The 16,450-nt window shown below is 40.9% G+C and overlaps 2 protein-coding genes across 2 annotated transcripts; both read left to right on the top strand.

Annotated features, from left to right (window-relative positions):
- Nucleotides 1–346: 346 nt before the first annotated feature.
- On the top strand, nucleotides 347–5,100 carry LOC311000556 (ubiquitin-conjugating enzyme E2 E1-like; the record flags this gene model as incomplete). Its single annotated transcript, XM_083991295.1, has 7 exons — nucleotides 347–460; nucleotides 646–767; nucleotides 864–961; nucleotides 3,690–3,826; nucleotides 3,982–4,106; nucleotides 4,412–4,557; nucleotides 5,079–5,100. The coding sequence occupies exons 1-7, from the start codon at nucleotides 349–351 to the stop codon at nucleotides 5,098–5,100; spliced, it is 762 nt and encodes a 253-aa protein (XP_083847421.1). The 5' UTR covers nucleotides 347–348.
- Nucleotides 5,101–11,143: 6,043 nt separating this feature from the next.
- On the top strand, nucleotides 11,144–12,065 carry LOC311000674 (uncharacterized protein). The gene is made up of 3 exons (XM_083991432.1): nucleotides 11,144–11,261; nucleotides 11,362–11,498; nucleotides 11,941–12,065. Exons 1-3 carry the CDS (start codon nucleotides 11,253–11,255, stop codon nucleotides 12,053–12,055), a joined length of 261 nt encoding a protein of 86 aa, XP_083847558.1. The 5' UTR covers nucleotides 11,144–11,252; the 3' UTR covers nucleotides 12,056–12,065.
- The last annotated feature ends 4,385 nt before the right edge of the window (nucleotides 12,066–16,450 follow it).

Below are 16,450 nucleotides of genomic sequence, written 5' to 3'. Positions count from 1 at the left end.
GTGAGCCACAATGGCGGCTACTGGCAGGTACAATGTAAACAGGAAGTCATTATTGAACCCGTCAACATTTTTAAAATGATTTATTCAGACTAAATACAATTTTTTTTAATGAAAAAGCAATACTTTTATTCTGTACCCCTCTAAACTCCCCGTGGGTGACAAAATATAGCTTTTAATAAAGATTCTCCATATTCAACCTTCAAGAGTTTACATGGGAGTGTTTCCTCAGTTTATGTTAGGGTCTAAGCAGGGCAGAGGATGTTGTTACGATGCCATGTAAAGCCTTGCCTTTATTTGGGGGTATCTGAGGTTGTAATCTGAATACTGTCATATTTCCATAGATCCTCAATGGAGCCAGTTGCAGTTACAGCCAAACTGCTCAAATCTGACATCATTGTGGATTCAGTCCTTCTTGGAAACGTGGATAACAATATGCTCCATGGAATCAGCAATGCAACAGGTATGTGTCCATTACCGAGTTACATCATTAATCTAGCCACAAGGCTTTGGTAGATATCCTGTAAAAAGCAAATTGTAAATATCTGTATGTATTGTTATTGACATGCTTATATTTTTTACTGTACGTTATTATGTCATTTAGACATTTATTTCATCTCCTCACCATATACCCCTGATTGCCTCTAGGTGGATGCTGTTTCAAACCACAGTCAACCAAAGAGGGTTTGAAGCTCTTTGAGATCGAGACAGTTTTGTCTCTGGAGCAGAGGAAACCCAAGAAAAAACTAAACCCAGAGTCTGTCAGTAAGGTCAGTGGCAGTATCTGCCGTTCTGTTCATTTTACCGTTTTAAACTCATGGATTGTCATTGATGTGGTCGTTGATTTTGTCCTTGTTGTTTTGTAGCGTGCCCTAGTACACATCTTTGCTACTCATGGGTATGACAAATGTCCAGAGACGTCTTTACCAAGCCAGATAAACAACAAAGTAACAGCGACAGAGAGGTAAGAGTTCAAGAGTACAAATCATCTGGATGCTAATAATTAAGTTATTGTGACCTTTGTTCATCTGTTGATAACCATCATCTGAACTTTTCAATAATTTTTCATTATAATTTATATAAATACATTTTGCAACTAACAGTATAAAACCAAAGGTAACACTTTACAATAAGGGTCCCTTAATTAACGTGAGTTAGTACATTTATTAAGCATTAATATATAAACGAATGTGTTAATTAATGCTGAGTAATGCATACATAATGATAACGAATTACATTATTCAACTTTTAATTGATTAACTAACTTTGAGTAGTAAACATTAATTAACTGCTTACTACTAGGCTACATTAATTAATGTGTTGCTCAACCCTAAGTAATACATATTAATGATTGTTAATATATCTGTAAACAGTTAATTAATGCTTGATAATGTACTAACTAACGTTAATTAAACCAAACATTCAGTTTAGTGTGATGTAGGATAAAACAGAGTGAACAACTTCAGATGGATTCATTAGGATTTGGTGGACAGGTTGCTCTTAACTCATTACAGTCATTATTAGGCGACTATCGATAAAACCAAGGTGGTTGCCGAGAGCCTAAGTGAGGGAAACAAGGAACTTTACCTGCCGGACGCGCTGTTGAACAATAAAAACTAAGCTCCAGAGGAATGCAGATTCATACATGTTTATTAAAGCTAAAAATACAAGCAGTGAAATAATCCCACAAAAACATAAAACATCCAAAACAGTGTACTTTTAATGGTCAGCAAAGTAGGACCTTCCCCCTCACCCTCTCAGTTCGTTCATTAATTCATTAATTCAGGTGAAGAACAGCTGATTTTACTACTCTGCGCTCTACCACTCCCATGTAGTCTCGCTCGCCAGACCCTCCTCCAGAGAAGAAGGGTCTGGCTGGTCCGCCTATGATTCTGCGATCAGAGAAAAAAACGCTCCGGCCGTTTGGAATTCTTTCAACCAGTCACAATCATTGTGGTCGGCGCCGTAGCAACGGTGCGCTCGCAAAATATTGCCGGTGGGAAACTGGATTTGGGTCCACGGTCTAACGACGGTTGGCAACCGCTGAAGGATATGTCTTCTTCTGTTCAGGTCATGACACAGATGTATAGTAGATCCATGGTTCGGTTCCTGTTGTTGTTTGTTGATGTTTCCTTTTACCGCAATAATACCTAGCTGCAGCCACCCACTACACCCGAAGCCGCTCGTAAACACGCCCCCTCCAAACCACGCCCCCCGTCCGTTATGGTTAGGTCAGAGCGATAGATATAACAGGTTTAGGGTTAGCGTTATGTGGGCGTGTTTTGAAGGGGGCGTGGTTTGGAGGGTTAGGGCCTCGATATACTTGCTGTAAAGTACGCGTACGCAAGCTGCCGCGCGTATCCTGCGTCCGTTTGATGCGTCGCCTGCGACCGAACGCACATATCGACGCGAGGTGACGCGACGCAGGATACGCGCGGCAGCTCGCGTACGCGTAGTTTACAGCAAGTATATCGAGGCCCTTAGGGTTAGGGTGGCTGCGGCTGCAGCTAGACCCTTACCTTTACCGGGCAGACTGTGAAAGCTGCAACACGGAGGCGGGACTTCCACCGGGTGGCTTGTTCCGACCAATCAGAGGCTAATTGACCTATGGCTAAGCCCCGCCCCCTCCACTCACTCGGACAAACAGTCAACATTCAGTGACAGGCGCTATCACAGTAGGAGACATTTCACAGGAGGCAATTGATGGTTTTTGGAGACAGAAAGATTAAATATCATCTCAAAGTCACCAAAACTTCACTTAGCTTTACTGCGATGGCTGCCGTTTGCCGCGAAACGCCGATAGCAACGGGCTAACTTCTGTTAGCCTGTCTATGGAGTTTTGCATTATACGTTAGCATTAAGCTGGCGGGCTTTATGCTTAGTTGTGATGCTGGCTAACATCCAAACATCTCTCGCAATATGTTGCCTCAAATACGTTGTTGACTTAACTTAGAACAGATGTAGACATCCTTGTTAAGTTTATCCACGTTTAGTTGGTGTTGTGGTCTACTGCATAACTTTATCCAGAGCAGACACTTCTCTTGGTTGAGATGTGGCTTGGGAAAGGGTTAAAAAAATACACCCCGTCGCCCAGCCTCTCAGGATACCTAGTGTCGGAGTTGCATGTACCCCATGCACACCGTTTGACCATTTTAAACTTAAAATGTCAAGAAAAAACATATAAAAACGAATGAAAACTGACTTACTGCAATGCATTTCAATGGACGTGGAAGCAGAGAATGTCCGAGTGTATGGGCTAGCTATGCGCACTGTGATTGGCTCATCGTGTTTGGGGGCGTGGCTTAGCCATAGGTCAATTGCAGCCACGTACTTCCGTCAGGCCAGACTACCCCCACGTGACTCCTTCCCCGGATGTGACACAAAGAATAATAGCTGGCACTTACAGTAATTCAGCAGTTATGTCATATTGTGCATCTATCGGCCAAATGTCATGATCCTGCAGGAGTTCTTGGGGTCCTTGAGGGTTGTAGCTACTGATTGTTCTCATTTTCAAATAAAATTCAGTTGTTCCTGTTTTTCACCACAATTTCCTAGAACTGAAGATTGTCTGATTCATTTATTGACCAGTTGCAGACAAAAATGTGTTTGATGACAGTCCTCAGTCCTCTGTCGTCTTCTTAACTGCAAAGATTATGATAACAATCTATAATAATGATAATATTTGAAATTAGTGCTCTGAAAAGGCGGCTTCGAGAGTCAAAGGACGGGCGTTTAATGGAGAAGGACAAACGTGTCTTGGAGGAGCTGAAGAGCCTGCACTGTGACCCACATCCCTTCTTCACAGTCTTTCCATCTGAGTCGGACTTTAGTAGGTGGCATTGTTCTTCTTAACCTGTTTTTACAGAATCTAGTCTCAAAATGATTAATTTTCAAGTAAAAGTTCATGAAAACCAACATTTCTATTCTGAAATGTAATCTTTTCATAGCAATGGTTTAAAGTTTTGTTTGTTTATATCTTTACAGTGTTCTGGAGGATCCTCATGCAAGGTCCTCCTGACACTCCATATGAGAAAGGAGTGTTTGAGCTGTACGTCCAGTTTGGTCCGGAATACCCAGTGAAGCCCCCACTTGTTCGCTTTGTCACCGGAGTATCCTGCCAAACTACAAACAACTTAAAAAGTCACATAGCGTTTTAAAGGTAGTGCCTGTAAGTTTGTCCGTTGCCGTTTTGGTAAGTCTGGTAAGTAAGAAACGTTCTGGGGGGGGGGGGGGGGGGGGGGGGGGGGGGGCAGAGGCTCTGCAGAGACAGTCACCACCATACATGAGTAGAAGCAGAATTTCTTTTGTATAAATCTATATGTATTTTCTTTTTTAGGAAAATGATGGTAAAAGTGAGCATATACATAGGTGCGTGTATACTTTTGGTGGTTACATTCTCTTAACAGTATGACAGATTTACCACTGCAACGTCAACAGCGTGGGCCGCATCTGCCACAGCATATTTGACCGCAGCTACAACGCCCACATCACCATGAGAGAGATCTTTGATGCTGTGTACGGTCTGCTGATCATCCCTGAGCCTGACGATCCACTGGACAGGTGAGAGATGTACACGGTCATAAATGAGTCATTTTGTAAATGAGTATCTGGATATGTTTTGTGTTGCTTTTTTTAAATTGAATTTAGTGCACCGATTTTAAACATTATTTGTGGTGGAAATGTGTGTTGTCATTGACACTGTCATATTTTATTGGTGCAGCAAAGAAATGTTCTAAGTTCTGTGGTGGCAAAAAATGTTGTTCCTTATTTAAAAGAGGATGACTGAACACGTCCGCTGTCTTTCTTGAGTTTTAATAAAAGGCATTCATGAATGGAGTCACACAAACACAACCGAACAGGAGTACAGTCAGTGAGTGAGTGCCCTGAAGACGTTCTCAGGGCGCTATCTTTATAGTTCCCAAAACACATTTGAACAGCAGACAAAATATATGGCACTGGTAGCTGTGCCTGGCTTCACCGCCAGGACACAACTCCCCTTGTAAATTAACACAGAGCACTGGTCTGACCTTTAACCTGCTCTGTGTGGATTCAGTGATTTGTGTCTGGTGTATGTCATACAGGTATCAGAAAAGGATTAGCTGAGTACCACTTTCCACAAGGTGAAAGGAAGTTCACTTAATTAACATGGTTATACAACCCTTGTAAAGCATACAATGGGTTACACCAAAATTTCCCATTACATTCCACCCTTTTTAGCATGTTGATGCTAAACCATAATAATAGGACATTTTGTAATTATTTACCCCTTCTCTGTTTCCCTGCCCCGCACCAGCCAAACACTAGCGCACCCAGTCTCCAACTTGGGAGTTTAAAGACCCCGGGCAGAGAAACACAGTTCACAGGAACAGAGGAGCCAAACCCCCCCCCCCCCCCCCCCCCCCCCCCCCCCCCCCCCCCTCACTTGACAAGAGGAGGTTAAAAGACTCATCCGTCTAGCTACGCTCAACCTAAGAAAGGGGAAAAACCTCTGATATAATGAGGAAAAAATCCCTTATTCTACTACATAACTAATTTACTTCATATAATATGTGGAAAGATAAATCAACGTAACAAACAGTATGATTAGAAAAAATACAAAGTTATCAAAAGATATAAAACTGAAGTGTTTTGGAAACCACCCCTGTAGTATTGACGTAGTCATATCAAAACAGGAAAAAGCAAAAACAGTATCATATGAAAAATCTAAATCACCACTTCAAAGGAATCATATCCATTGACAAAATCTCACTGTAAAAGATAAGCAAAACATCAAAAATCACACATCTAGCAATGCATGAGAATCAAAACATGGTGTTCTATGATTAATCTAACTTAAACATTTAAGAAATCAGCTTTATTGCTTAACATCACTCAATGCAGAAGAAAGATATAAATGGATAAACTGAAAATATGAAAAACTTAAAGGAGCTCATCCTGATCCCCGTACGGGGGATTCCACTCCTCTTCCATCTCTTCCATCTGCACAAACCGTTCAGTGGCAGATGAGATCATTGACGTCACCAATGATCTGACTAGTGGCACAACACAACACAAGACAACACTCAGACCTACAAAACCAGCCAGGACTGGGGCAAACAGATGCAACAGTGTAGTTTGCCACCCATTAGGTGGAAATGCAACAAGTCATTCAGGTGTGCAACAACATGGGTCATATTATTAGATATGTCAGGAATATAAGTACAGCAATCAGTACCCACAACATGACAGACCCCCCCTTGGTTTGCTAACACCATGTCCATGGCCAGCCTGTTCTGCAGAGCCACATTGCTGAGGCCCTGCACGGCCGGTGTGAGTGTCCCAAACCCTGTGTCCACTGTGCCAGTGAGATCTTCCAAGTCCAGAGCAATGTCATTGATCTTAAATGCATTGTTCGTTGCACCATAGCCAGGCAGGAGAGCACCAAAAATCTTCTCCACAGTGCTGACTCGTTCATGCACTGTGTCAGTGCCTCTCCTGGCCCAGTGTGGTGGGTAGTAGTGGTCGTAGTTAGTGTGGAAGTGATTCAGGTCAGGCACAATCCTGACAGCTGGTAACAGTTTAGCTAAATAGCATGTTCCACACCAACCAGGTCGCAAAGCCTGATAGACCCTCTCCTGCACTCCCCTGGAAAGCGAACGCTTGACCCCTCGTAATTCATAACACTCACGTTGATCTTCAGCAGCTCCTCTGTGAGGTTGTGAACCACGCGCTCGGGGCCGTGGTTCAACCTATGTGTCAACTTCACACACTGTGGAGAAAACATAAACAAGGGAAACAGCAGAGACTGCTGTTCCCTGGTTTCCCACACAGCCCTCTCTTCCCAGAGAGGCTCGTATCAACAAGTTGGCTATCTCAGCGGTAGCCACAACTGTGGGGATGGAATGGGGGGTGTTGGAGAAAAACAACGGACATATAATTCGTGAGACAAAAGTAGCCTTGAAGCTGCGAGTGCAGCTGCATCTGTTCTGGTAACACCTAGAGAGAAAAGGTCAATATTTTGAATGTGAACTTTCACACAGCAATTTGTTCCTTTGGTATCAGCGTTGCATCCAAAAACACCAATTAATGCTGATCATTTAGGTTTTCCTGCTGAAGTCGTTTCCATTCACCCAAATATGTCCAACATCCTGAAAATGAACAATCTACAAAAAATACTGAGTAGAGTATCCTTTAACTCTGGCCTGTGGGAGCAAACAGACATTATGATGGCCACATAGTCATGTGGCTTTCCATCTTCAACTGTTGGCAGGAGAGAAACAGGGTTAAAACAGTACTTGTCAGAAGTCATAATCCCACCCTTCTCGTCAACAGTTATGGTCAAAATTCATGAGCAGTCAGGTAGTCCAAGTTTCTGAGGTTTTTATACTACTACCTTAAAGTCACTGAAAAACTTTTGTCAGCCTCCACAGTCGTCAGTGTCACATCTAAGTGACAGGGCCTGAGCTTCTAGGCCTTTCCCATGAGCAAGTGCTGCTAATGGTGCCTAAATTACTGCACAATGAGCGACCCATTTTATGCTTGCTTGCCATGGCCCAAAAAAATCATAATACCTGTTTCTGTAAAAGGTTTGGAAATTTTCCGAATTTAAATTTTCTTTTTGAATGAGAGGGATTTTTCCTCTGCTGAGATCATGTGACCCATAATGTGACCTCTGTGGCAACAAACTGCAGTTTGGACATGTACAGCCAGGTGGGTGAAAAGAGCCAGAGCAGCTTTAATGCATCTCTCTCTGGTCTCACTTGCAATCCAAATACCATCAACATTCTGCAACAAAAAACACTCCCCTCTGGCCGCTCCAGAGTCTCCAGTCTGTCCCTCAGAGCAAAGTTATGAATCGTTGAAGATTCACACTAACCCTCACGCAAACGAGCGAACGCAGACAGCGTCTCACCAAAACAACAAGGCAAAACCAAAATTGACTGTCAAACTACATAAAAGCGTTTGAAAGATCAACAACTAAAAACCATTTACTATTTGTTGGAATTCAAAACAAAATAGTGTACGGATTCTGTACCATCGGCGCCCTGACCTGCACAACAACATTTACAGCCTGCAGGTCCTGCACAAATCTCCACTCCGCAGGCTCGCCCTCAGGTCGATTCTATGCACCAGAAAAAATGGGGGTTCTCACTGGAGAACCAGCACATGGCACAATCACACCAGCTTTCAACAAAGCATCATACACAGGCCTAATGCCTTCAACTGCTTCATGTCTGAGAGGATACTGGTTACAACAGGGACAAAACAGTGTGATTTAATTGTTATAACAACAGGCTCATAATTGTTTTTAATCAGAACTTCATGCTTACCTTTTGCCCAGAGATGACTGAGAATATCTTTTAATTCCGAGATCTCTTCAACAGACTTAAACAGTTTCTTGTCTATGTGAAAATTGGGATAGTCAAAGGAAAATATGATCTCATCCTCAACTTCAACATCATTATTCAACAATGTGCAATTTGCCCTCAGGACTTCTTTAAAGTGCACCTGAGGATCAGCTGTAGCCGACTAGTTTGAGGAAGCATTTAGCTTCTGTACCCAATTATCCAAGTTTGTACATGCAGGATTCACCAATGAGATGTGTGGTTCAGATTGTTGAGGCAATACATTTAACATTATCTCAAAATAACCTATTTGAATTCAAACAATCCCCGCCTAGCATTATTTCATCAGTGATACTCTTACTGTCATAATAGAAGTGTATGTGTGTACTGCAGCGCGGGCATGTGACGTCAATGTGTGTGTGTGTGCTCTGAGCTGCAGCACAACAGAGCAGGGGGAGAGTTACTTTCCCCCGTAACATGATTTGTGTGTCGGGGTGGTGGAAAAGCATTGATAGTTTTCTACCCTTATCTCACTTATACCCCGTCTAGTGTACAAATCAAAGATAAACCTAACAAACAAATAAAATCCTTTTTCATCAATTTAAAACTGGACTTCTGTCATAGCTAAACAAAAATTAGGATCAGACTCAGGTTTCTGAGTGTTTCTTCTAAAGTGGCATATGCGTTTGCCAGATCTGGTGATGTGGTTAAAGATGCAGATGGAGATAGGGGCGATGAGTGGAGTTGTGGAAGCTGAGGTTGAGGGCCAGGTGCAGGCTGAATTTCAGGTGGAGGTGGAGGTTGGTGTTGCTGTGGCTGTGGCTGTCGAGGTGCAGGTGGAGCAGAGTCCAGGTCCGGATCCAGCTCCAGACACCGGGGCACGGTCCTGTTGGAGCCCTGCCTACGCTCTGCTTCATGCATCCACATGTCAAAAGCTTTCCAGTCTATCTCAATTTCCTTTTCTTTTTTCTTTTTACTATTTAGTTGCTCTTCCGCCATTATCTGTAATCTCATGTGTAGGAACTCTAGCTGTTTAACGCTCAGGCTTCCTGTCTTTGGAAATTTTAATTCTCTGACCCACAGATCTAATTGGGCTATGGCTTCCTTCCCATAGTTAATCATCATGTACTTTACATTTGGGGCCTCATAATCTGGTCCCTCAGATTGATTATTTCCAGAGGGATTCCTATTACCTGCTCCCATGTTTATTCTCTCAGACGTTTGCAAGTTGTTATTACTTTAATTATTAAATTTAGATTTCGCTCTACTGGTTTTTATTATTATATCAACGATAATAAATCCCTACTTTATTTGGATTTATTTTAAACAGGCAAATTTAGATTACTATTTTAGGTGTTATTTTTATTTTTACCTTGTTCCTTTAAAACTATCATAAAAATAGTGCTACTAAATTTGAGTTTTTATTTTAAATTAAAAATAGCAGATTCCAACTTTAATTTACTCTTTTCTTATTTTTCTTTAGACAGTCAAAATTGTTAAGCCGAATTAAACAGGCAAAAAAATAAACTTCTAAGTCTAGTGGCCTCAAACCACAAGAATAAGGACTTGAACCTTATTTTATTTTATTTTATTTTACTGCTAAGTCTAGTGGACTTGAACCACAAGAATAAGGACTTGAACCCTATTTTTCCCTTTTACCGCTAAATCTAGTGGACTCGAACCACTAGAATAAGGCCTTGAACCTTATTATTATTATTTCCATGAGGCTTACGGCCCTCAGACCGGAGGATTTCGGCCCTCTGACCATCTAGATTCTAAAACCTAGGAAAAGCCTGTCCTCTCAAACACCGTGTTTCATCCTTCCGCTGGGAGAGATATGGTGCCCGGCACGTCTGCCGACTCTACTTTTAAATAGTAGGCAGAGAGGCAAACTTTGCGCAATTCGGCCTTCTTCTTTTTTCAAAACTCACCAGAAAGAAGCAGCGAGGCGTTTTCCGTAGCCACCGAGTTCGTTGGACCCCAACAGTGAGGGGACTCTCAGTTCTCCAGACGTCAGGCCCTCTTCTCAACCTTCCTTTGTGGGGGAGTTTGAGGTTTTCCAAGAGCCCAAGCCCTTGTCATGTACACTCTAAGCACCTTTGGTCCAAAACCAAAAAATCCGCTCACAGATGGGGTCCCTTCGTGGTCGCCAGATTGTGGTGGCAAAAAATGTTGTTCCTTATTTAAAAGAGGATGACTGAACACGTCCGCTGTCTTTCTTGAGTTTTAATAAAAGACATTCATGAATGGAGTCACACAAACACAACCGAACAGGAGTACAGTCAGTGAGTGAGTGCCCTGAAGACGTTCTCAGGGCGCTATCTTTATAGTTCCCAAATCACATTTGAACAGCAGACAAAATATATGGCACTGGTAGCTGTGCCTGGCTTCACCGCCAGGACACAACTCCCCTTGTAAATTAACACAGAGCACTAGTCTGACCTTTAACCTGCTCTGTGTGGATTCAGTGATTTGTGTCTGGTGTATGTCATACAGGTATCAGAAAAGGATTAGCTGAGTACCACTTTCCACAAGGTGAAAGGAAGTTCACTTAATTAACATGGTTATACAACCCTTGTAAAGCATACAATGGGTTACACCAAAATTTCCCATTACAGTTCACAGACAAATACAGTCCCCGTCCCCCCTTTACAAAGAAAGTGCTTTTACAGCGGTAGCATGCCTGCACCACAGAGTGAGATCAGTGGGTTTTACAGTTTCAGATAATGACACTTGTAATGATAGCAATGACTGCAATGTATCTTAAAATTCATAATCAAAAACATATCGACCACCTTCTCGGTCATGTAATCTTACTTTTTTTTCACCTCTGAAAGCATTTTGGCCGAGGAGTTCCTGACAAACCGTGAGACCTATGAACAAGAGGCCAGGAAATACACAAAGCAAACCGCAGGGCAGTCACTGGATGACATGGAGAAGGTGAATCTGGTGGATTATTATTTCTACAGAACCACTTCTACTTGCAGTTGTTACAATAATATACTCTGTCTTGTTGTCTTTCTCTCTTTTTATTTTGAAGAAATTGGTGGATTCTGTGCCTCAGTTTGTACCACAGCATCTTCTCTGTCCACTCTCCAAGAAGATGTTTGTTGATCCTGTGAAAACGGTGTACGGCGCCGTGTACGAACGCAAGGCCATTGAAGAACACATCAAGCAGTGAGTTGATCTACTACTGTTGACATTAAAGAGGAACTAAACCCCTAAACCACTTTTTTCTGCTGAAAACAAATATATTTGGGTATAAGGTAGTGTTGTCGGTTGATTCTGGTCCAACTTTTGACATTTTAGTCAAAATATTTCAATTTGGTGTATTTTGTAGTAAAAATGTAGAGTGACTGCCCTCTATGGGTTGAAACACGGCTATTACAATCAAATTTTTCTATTGGCTGAGATCGAGGCAGATGACGCTTTGGAGGCAGCTTTCGTCACCGGCCACTAGCTTATTACTAACCCAAGAAGCCAATGTCATTTGACCTATTCAGAACTGCATGCACTTAAATAGACTCTTCCATACAGGGAGTCAAACTGCTCTTACCCCCCAAAAAATCTCATCAATCAATCTGCTGTATTGCAATGTGCTGTATCTTCACTGTTGCAGACACCAACATGACCCTATGGTTGGCCCAGGACATGACCTTGATCTCAGTGACCTGACAACAGACTGGGACATGAAGAAGATGGTGATGGATCATCGCTCTCGTCAAATTCAGTGAAACTTTGGAGAAAAACTTTTCTTTTTTATGTATGTTAAACTTTTCTAGTTTTATATTAACTGGTTCGTTCTCTTTTATAGATCAAATCCATCCTGTTTAATCTTCATTTAAAGTCTGTCATGTTGAAAATGCATATTTCTGAGCAAAGGGTGCAGTAGCTCATTATTTCAGAGTTGTTTGAATTTTCTTTATTGTGTGTAACCTGTCAGTTATTATCATTAACATAGGCCTTCTCACACAAACCCGACGCAAATTGACGATTTAGGAAAAGCTGAATATGTCCACACTTATTAGTTCTTTAGAATTGGTTTACCGTTCATCAAGGCTTTGGTGCTTTCATTCCTGGTTTTCAGTTAGAGGTTCAATATTTTCCCCTGGTGTTTTGTCACTTATTTAATATACAAAAATGTAATTACTTTGGGGAAAAAGGTTCTAGTTCGTTTTTGTCTCACTGGTGAATTATATAAGAATCAAACATGACTAAATGACAAAGCTTTACTTTTCTTTTGTATGGGCATCAAACATTATTTTCATGTAAATCTGCCATTAAGTGTGTGGAGAAAATTGAAGAAATTGAAATTAAATAATTTCACATCTGTGCATGTCTTTGTAGAGCTTTTTTTTAACAGGAATTAATTGAAAAACCCGTATTCTGGATTTATAATATAGGCTACAGGGGCAGTGATTTGAGTGCTGGGAAATGTGCATTGTCTAAACATTTGATTGAAAAGTCTTTGTTAAGATGGATAAAAGTACAAAACGCGGTTGACTTCTCACAGCAATCATTTTGGACATGATTTCTAGTTTCACGACTGTGTTGCTGTCTTTTTAAAAAGTTTTTGCAGAGAAATATCCACACAATGACACTCACACAGCAGTTTTTAATTGCATCAGTTTTTTTTCTCTCACTATGACTTGAAATGTTTTCAAGTTTCAGACAACAGGATACACTTGTCAGACTTGTATGCAAATTACTTGCATTTGGGGATTAGTGAATAAAAAATAAATAGGTCTAATAAAAAAATAATCAGAGAGTAGGCTAAGATTTAAAAATACTAAAAACAAAGTCCTTCCAGAGAACTGGCTCTGGTCCTTCTAACGTCTCTGCTAACAAAGCAACTGCTTCAAAATAAAAGCCTTTTACCAGATCAGGGCCTCTAATCAATTTAGACCCAGTCTATGATTTAGACACGTCCCCTTTTTTGTTGGGTACTATTATAAATTGTGTGCAGAACATCGACACATCTTCTGTCTCACACCCATAGACACACACCAAATTCAAATTGAAAAAAAAAAAAAAAAACCTGGTTCAACACATGGTTCAACATGATGTAGCCTAATAGGACTTTTAATTTGTAGAGACCGTAAGAGGCGATAACAGCATCAGTGCCTCAATGTAGATTAACAGAAGAGAGGGGCGGGATTAATTGCTTGGCACATATTAACCCTGACCATTTTCTTTTTCAATTTAAGTGGCATCAGTGTTAGTTTTTTTTATTATTATTATTGCTGACACAAACAACGAAGCTAAACAAGAAGAAAAAGACTACACCACGCCGCATGCGTTTCTCCGCCATCTTTGGTCAGGTGAGTCATTTCTACCTCCAAGTTCTGTTAAAAACAAATCAAGGTTAGTCCCTGCAAAGCAATTTTGCAAGCCTTCACTGTTTCTTTGAAAAATTATACTAACTTCTTGAAATGTTAATATTCCTAGCCGTCTAAAGCTTATTTAGCTCTGCTAGCTAAATTGGTTGCTAATTAAAAAAAAAAAACGATGATAGGTCTCCTACATGCCCCTTTATGTCATAAGAAAAATGATTTGTTTACTACGTACTAACTAATGAGTGACATTTTGGTGTTTACAGTGTGTGATATCATTGATCAAATCTGACCAAAATGTTGGATGTTGCTCTGGGCCATATTGGGATTTCAATTAGCCTACATTGTAACTAATTGAACAGCCAGCCCCAACAGTTTGGTTTCGTTTTCATAGGTTTCATTTCTTGCTACAGGAGAGCACAGGAACTGAAGAGACCACTGGAGGCTTCAAGCTGCAGCAGATGAAACCTGGGAATCTGCAAACTGCATCTATATTCCCTCAGTTTTTTTTCCAGCTGTGTGTAAGAAATGGCAGCAACAACTGCTTCTATTGAACAAGATAAGTTTGATTGTTCAATTTGCCTGGGTGTCTTGAGGGACCCGGTAACGATCCCCTGCGGCCACAGTTATTGTCATGACTGCATTGAAGGCCACTGGAACCGGCCCAAGAAGAAAGGTCAGTACAACTGTCCTCAGTGCAGGCAGGTCTTTAAACCGAGACCTCCGCTGAGTAGAAACACAGCTCTGGGCGAAGCGGTGAAAAAGTTTCAGCAAACCAGATATCAAGTTGCAGCTGAACCCTTGGCCAAACCTGAGGTGGTGAAATGCAGTGTCTGTACGGGGAAAAAGAAAAGCAAAGCTGTCAAATCCTGTCTCATGTGCGTGGAGTCTTACTGTGTGACTCACCTGAGAGCCCACGAAGAACGCTGCCATGGAAAGGGCCATAGACTGATCCCAGCTACAAATGATCTGAGAGAGGAGCGCTCAAAGTGTGTGGAAGAGACACACATGGGAGATGGTTTAGTCCCAGACAAGCAGACAGCACAACAGGTGTGTTTAAAAATGCCTTAATGCAGAAATGAATCCTTAATTTATCCATTAAAATTCAAATATGTTTATGAATGACTTGACTTACTGTTGAAAGATTAGAATTAACTTTGTATTCTACTAGCACAACATTTAGACTAGAAGAGTACAGATGGCAGGCAAAGTCAACAGTCAGTAGAGTCATCATGTTGTTAGATCTGTGTTATTTATGGTTAGGGACCATAAAGATGAACATTAGGATAATACTATACTGGAAGACTAATACTGGCATTATCCTAATTTTCAAATGAGGACAGTAATATGAATAGAGTTTAATCTCAGTTTCTCAGGTATTGACTGTAACATATTTTATTTTATAATCTGCATGTTATCATTTGTCACAGATATTTAAAAAGGGGTAGAGAGTGATGGTAAATAAAATCTCCTGATGTCTGTTTTAGATGGGTGCAATATTCAGCCTGCTTGAGCAACACCGACTGGAGTCCTACCACAAGCAGTTTGTTCAGTTGGGTGTTAAAGATGAAAGAGATTTCCTGGATGGCATCACAGATGAAGATTTAAGCAACTTAGGTAAGATGAACAAATGTCAAAAGACATCTTAGATTTTTACTTCAGTTCAGTGCTAAACTTGCTTGATTCACAGTATTATGCAAGTGTGAAGAGAATTTGAATTTATATAAATACTGTACCTGATGCCTGGAGCAATAAACTCATAACTTGTCTGACTTGAACTTAAATACTGTCCTATTTTATAAACTGCTACTACACAAAATGTCACGACCCAATGGAAAATAAGATGATAAAATTACACTTACCTGTAGTTTGCAGGAACTTTTAAAAAGCTGCTTAAAAGTCCAATTATTGCCAGTGTTCGAAGTGTCACATTGTGTTTTTAAGTTTTGATATAATATAAGGATAAAGAAAAAACATGTAATTGGAACATTTTGAATTCATTTAGCTTTTTATCTCCATTTTTTTTTTGCAGGTTTAAGTCATGTGGAAAAGAACCGTTTTTCTGCAATGAAAAACTCCATTCAAACACTGAAAGGTCCAGAGCAACAAGTTCAATCTGTTCAACCTGTGCAAAAATCAGTGGAAGCGTTCTATCTGCAGTACACATACCCCAAATGTCCTCAACCAAAATATATTAAAGGTAAAAGGAACACAACTTATCATGCATTTTAACATTTTAATCATTATTTTGTTCACCTATTGACTTGTTTACAGAATACAGCCTGAGAGCAACTCTTAAAGTGGAAATGAAGCACCCAGCCAATTTGACATAATTTATTAAATGGATTTCCAGTGTGCTTAAAATTAGGCAAACAAACACATGAAACACAAGCATTTAGGAGAAAATGGGAGTTGAAAATTGCATTTTTTAGCTAGGGCGCAGCCATCTTGTCGTTGGACAGTCCGTGACATCACGGGGTTGGTTGCCTCCGCTGGCTGACAGCAACATACAGTGAAAGTGAAGGACATACTGTAGCTACAGACAGACACGGTAAAACATGAAACTGTGGAGGCACTGGATTAGAAGAGACACAGAGGAGACCACTACTGTATTGCTCCTTCTGTGACAACTAGTTTTACAGTGTTAAAAACTAGAAAAAAAACCCTCTGTTTTCATTAACTGCCGCTAAAAAGGAGCCGCCGCAGCAGCGGAGCTGTCAACACAGACTCTGCTGATCTCGGTGTGATAATTTCTTACAGCATGTTTACATCCAGAGGAAAATTCTGATCAACCCT

The sequence above is a fragment of the Trachurus trachurus genome (genome assembly GCF_905171665.1).
Source record: "Trachurus trachurus genome assembly, chromosome: 17".
In the NCBI taxonomy this organism is placed as follows: domain Eukaryota; kingdom Metazoa; phylum Chordata; class Actinopteri; order Carangiformes; family Carangidae; genus Trachurus; species Trachurus trachurus.
Note: the sequence above shows the minus strand (reverse complement) of the source record. Positions and strands in the feature narration are given on the sequence as shown.

Excerpts from the sequence above, each read along its gene's own strand:
- LOC311000674 (XM_083991432.1), top strand. Across the intron at positions 11,499-11,940 it reads ATTGAAGAACACATCAAGCA|ACACCAACATGACCCTATGG; the intron begins GTGAGTTGATCT and ends TCACTGTTGCAG.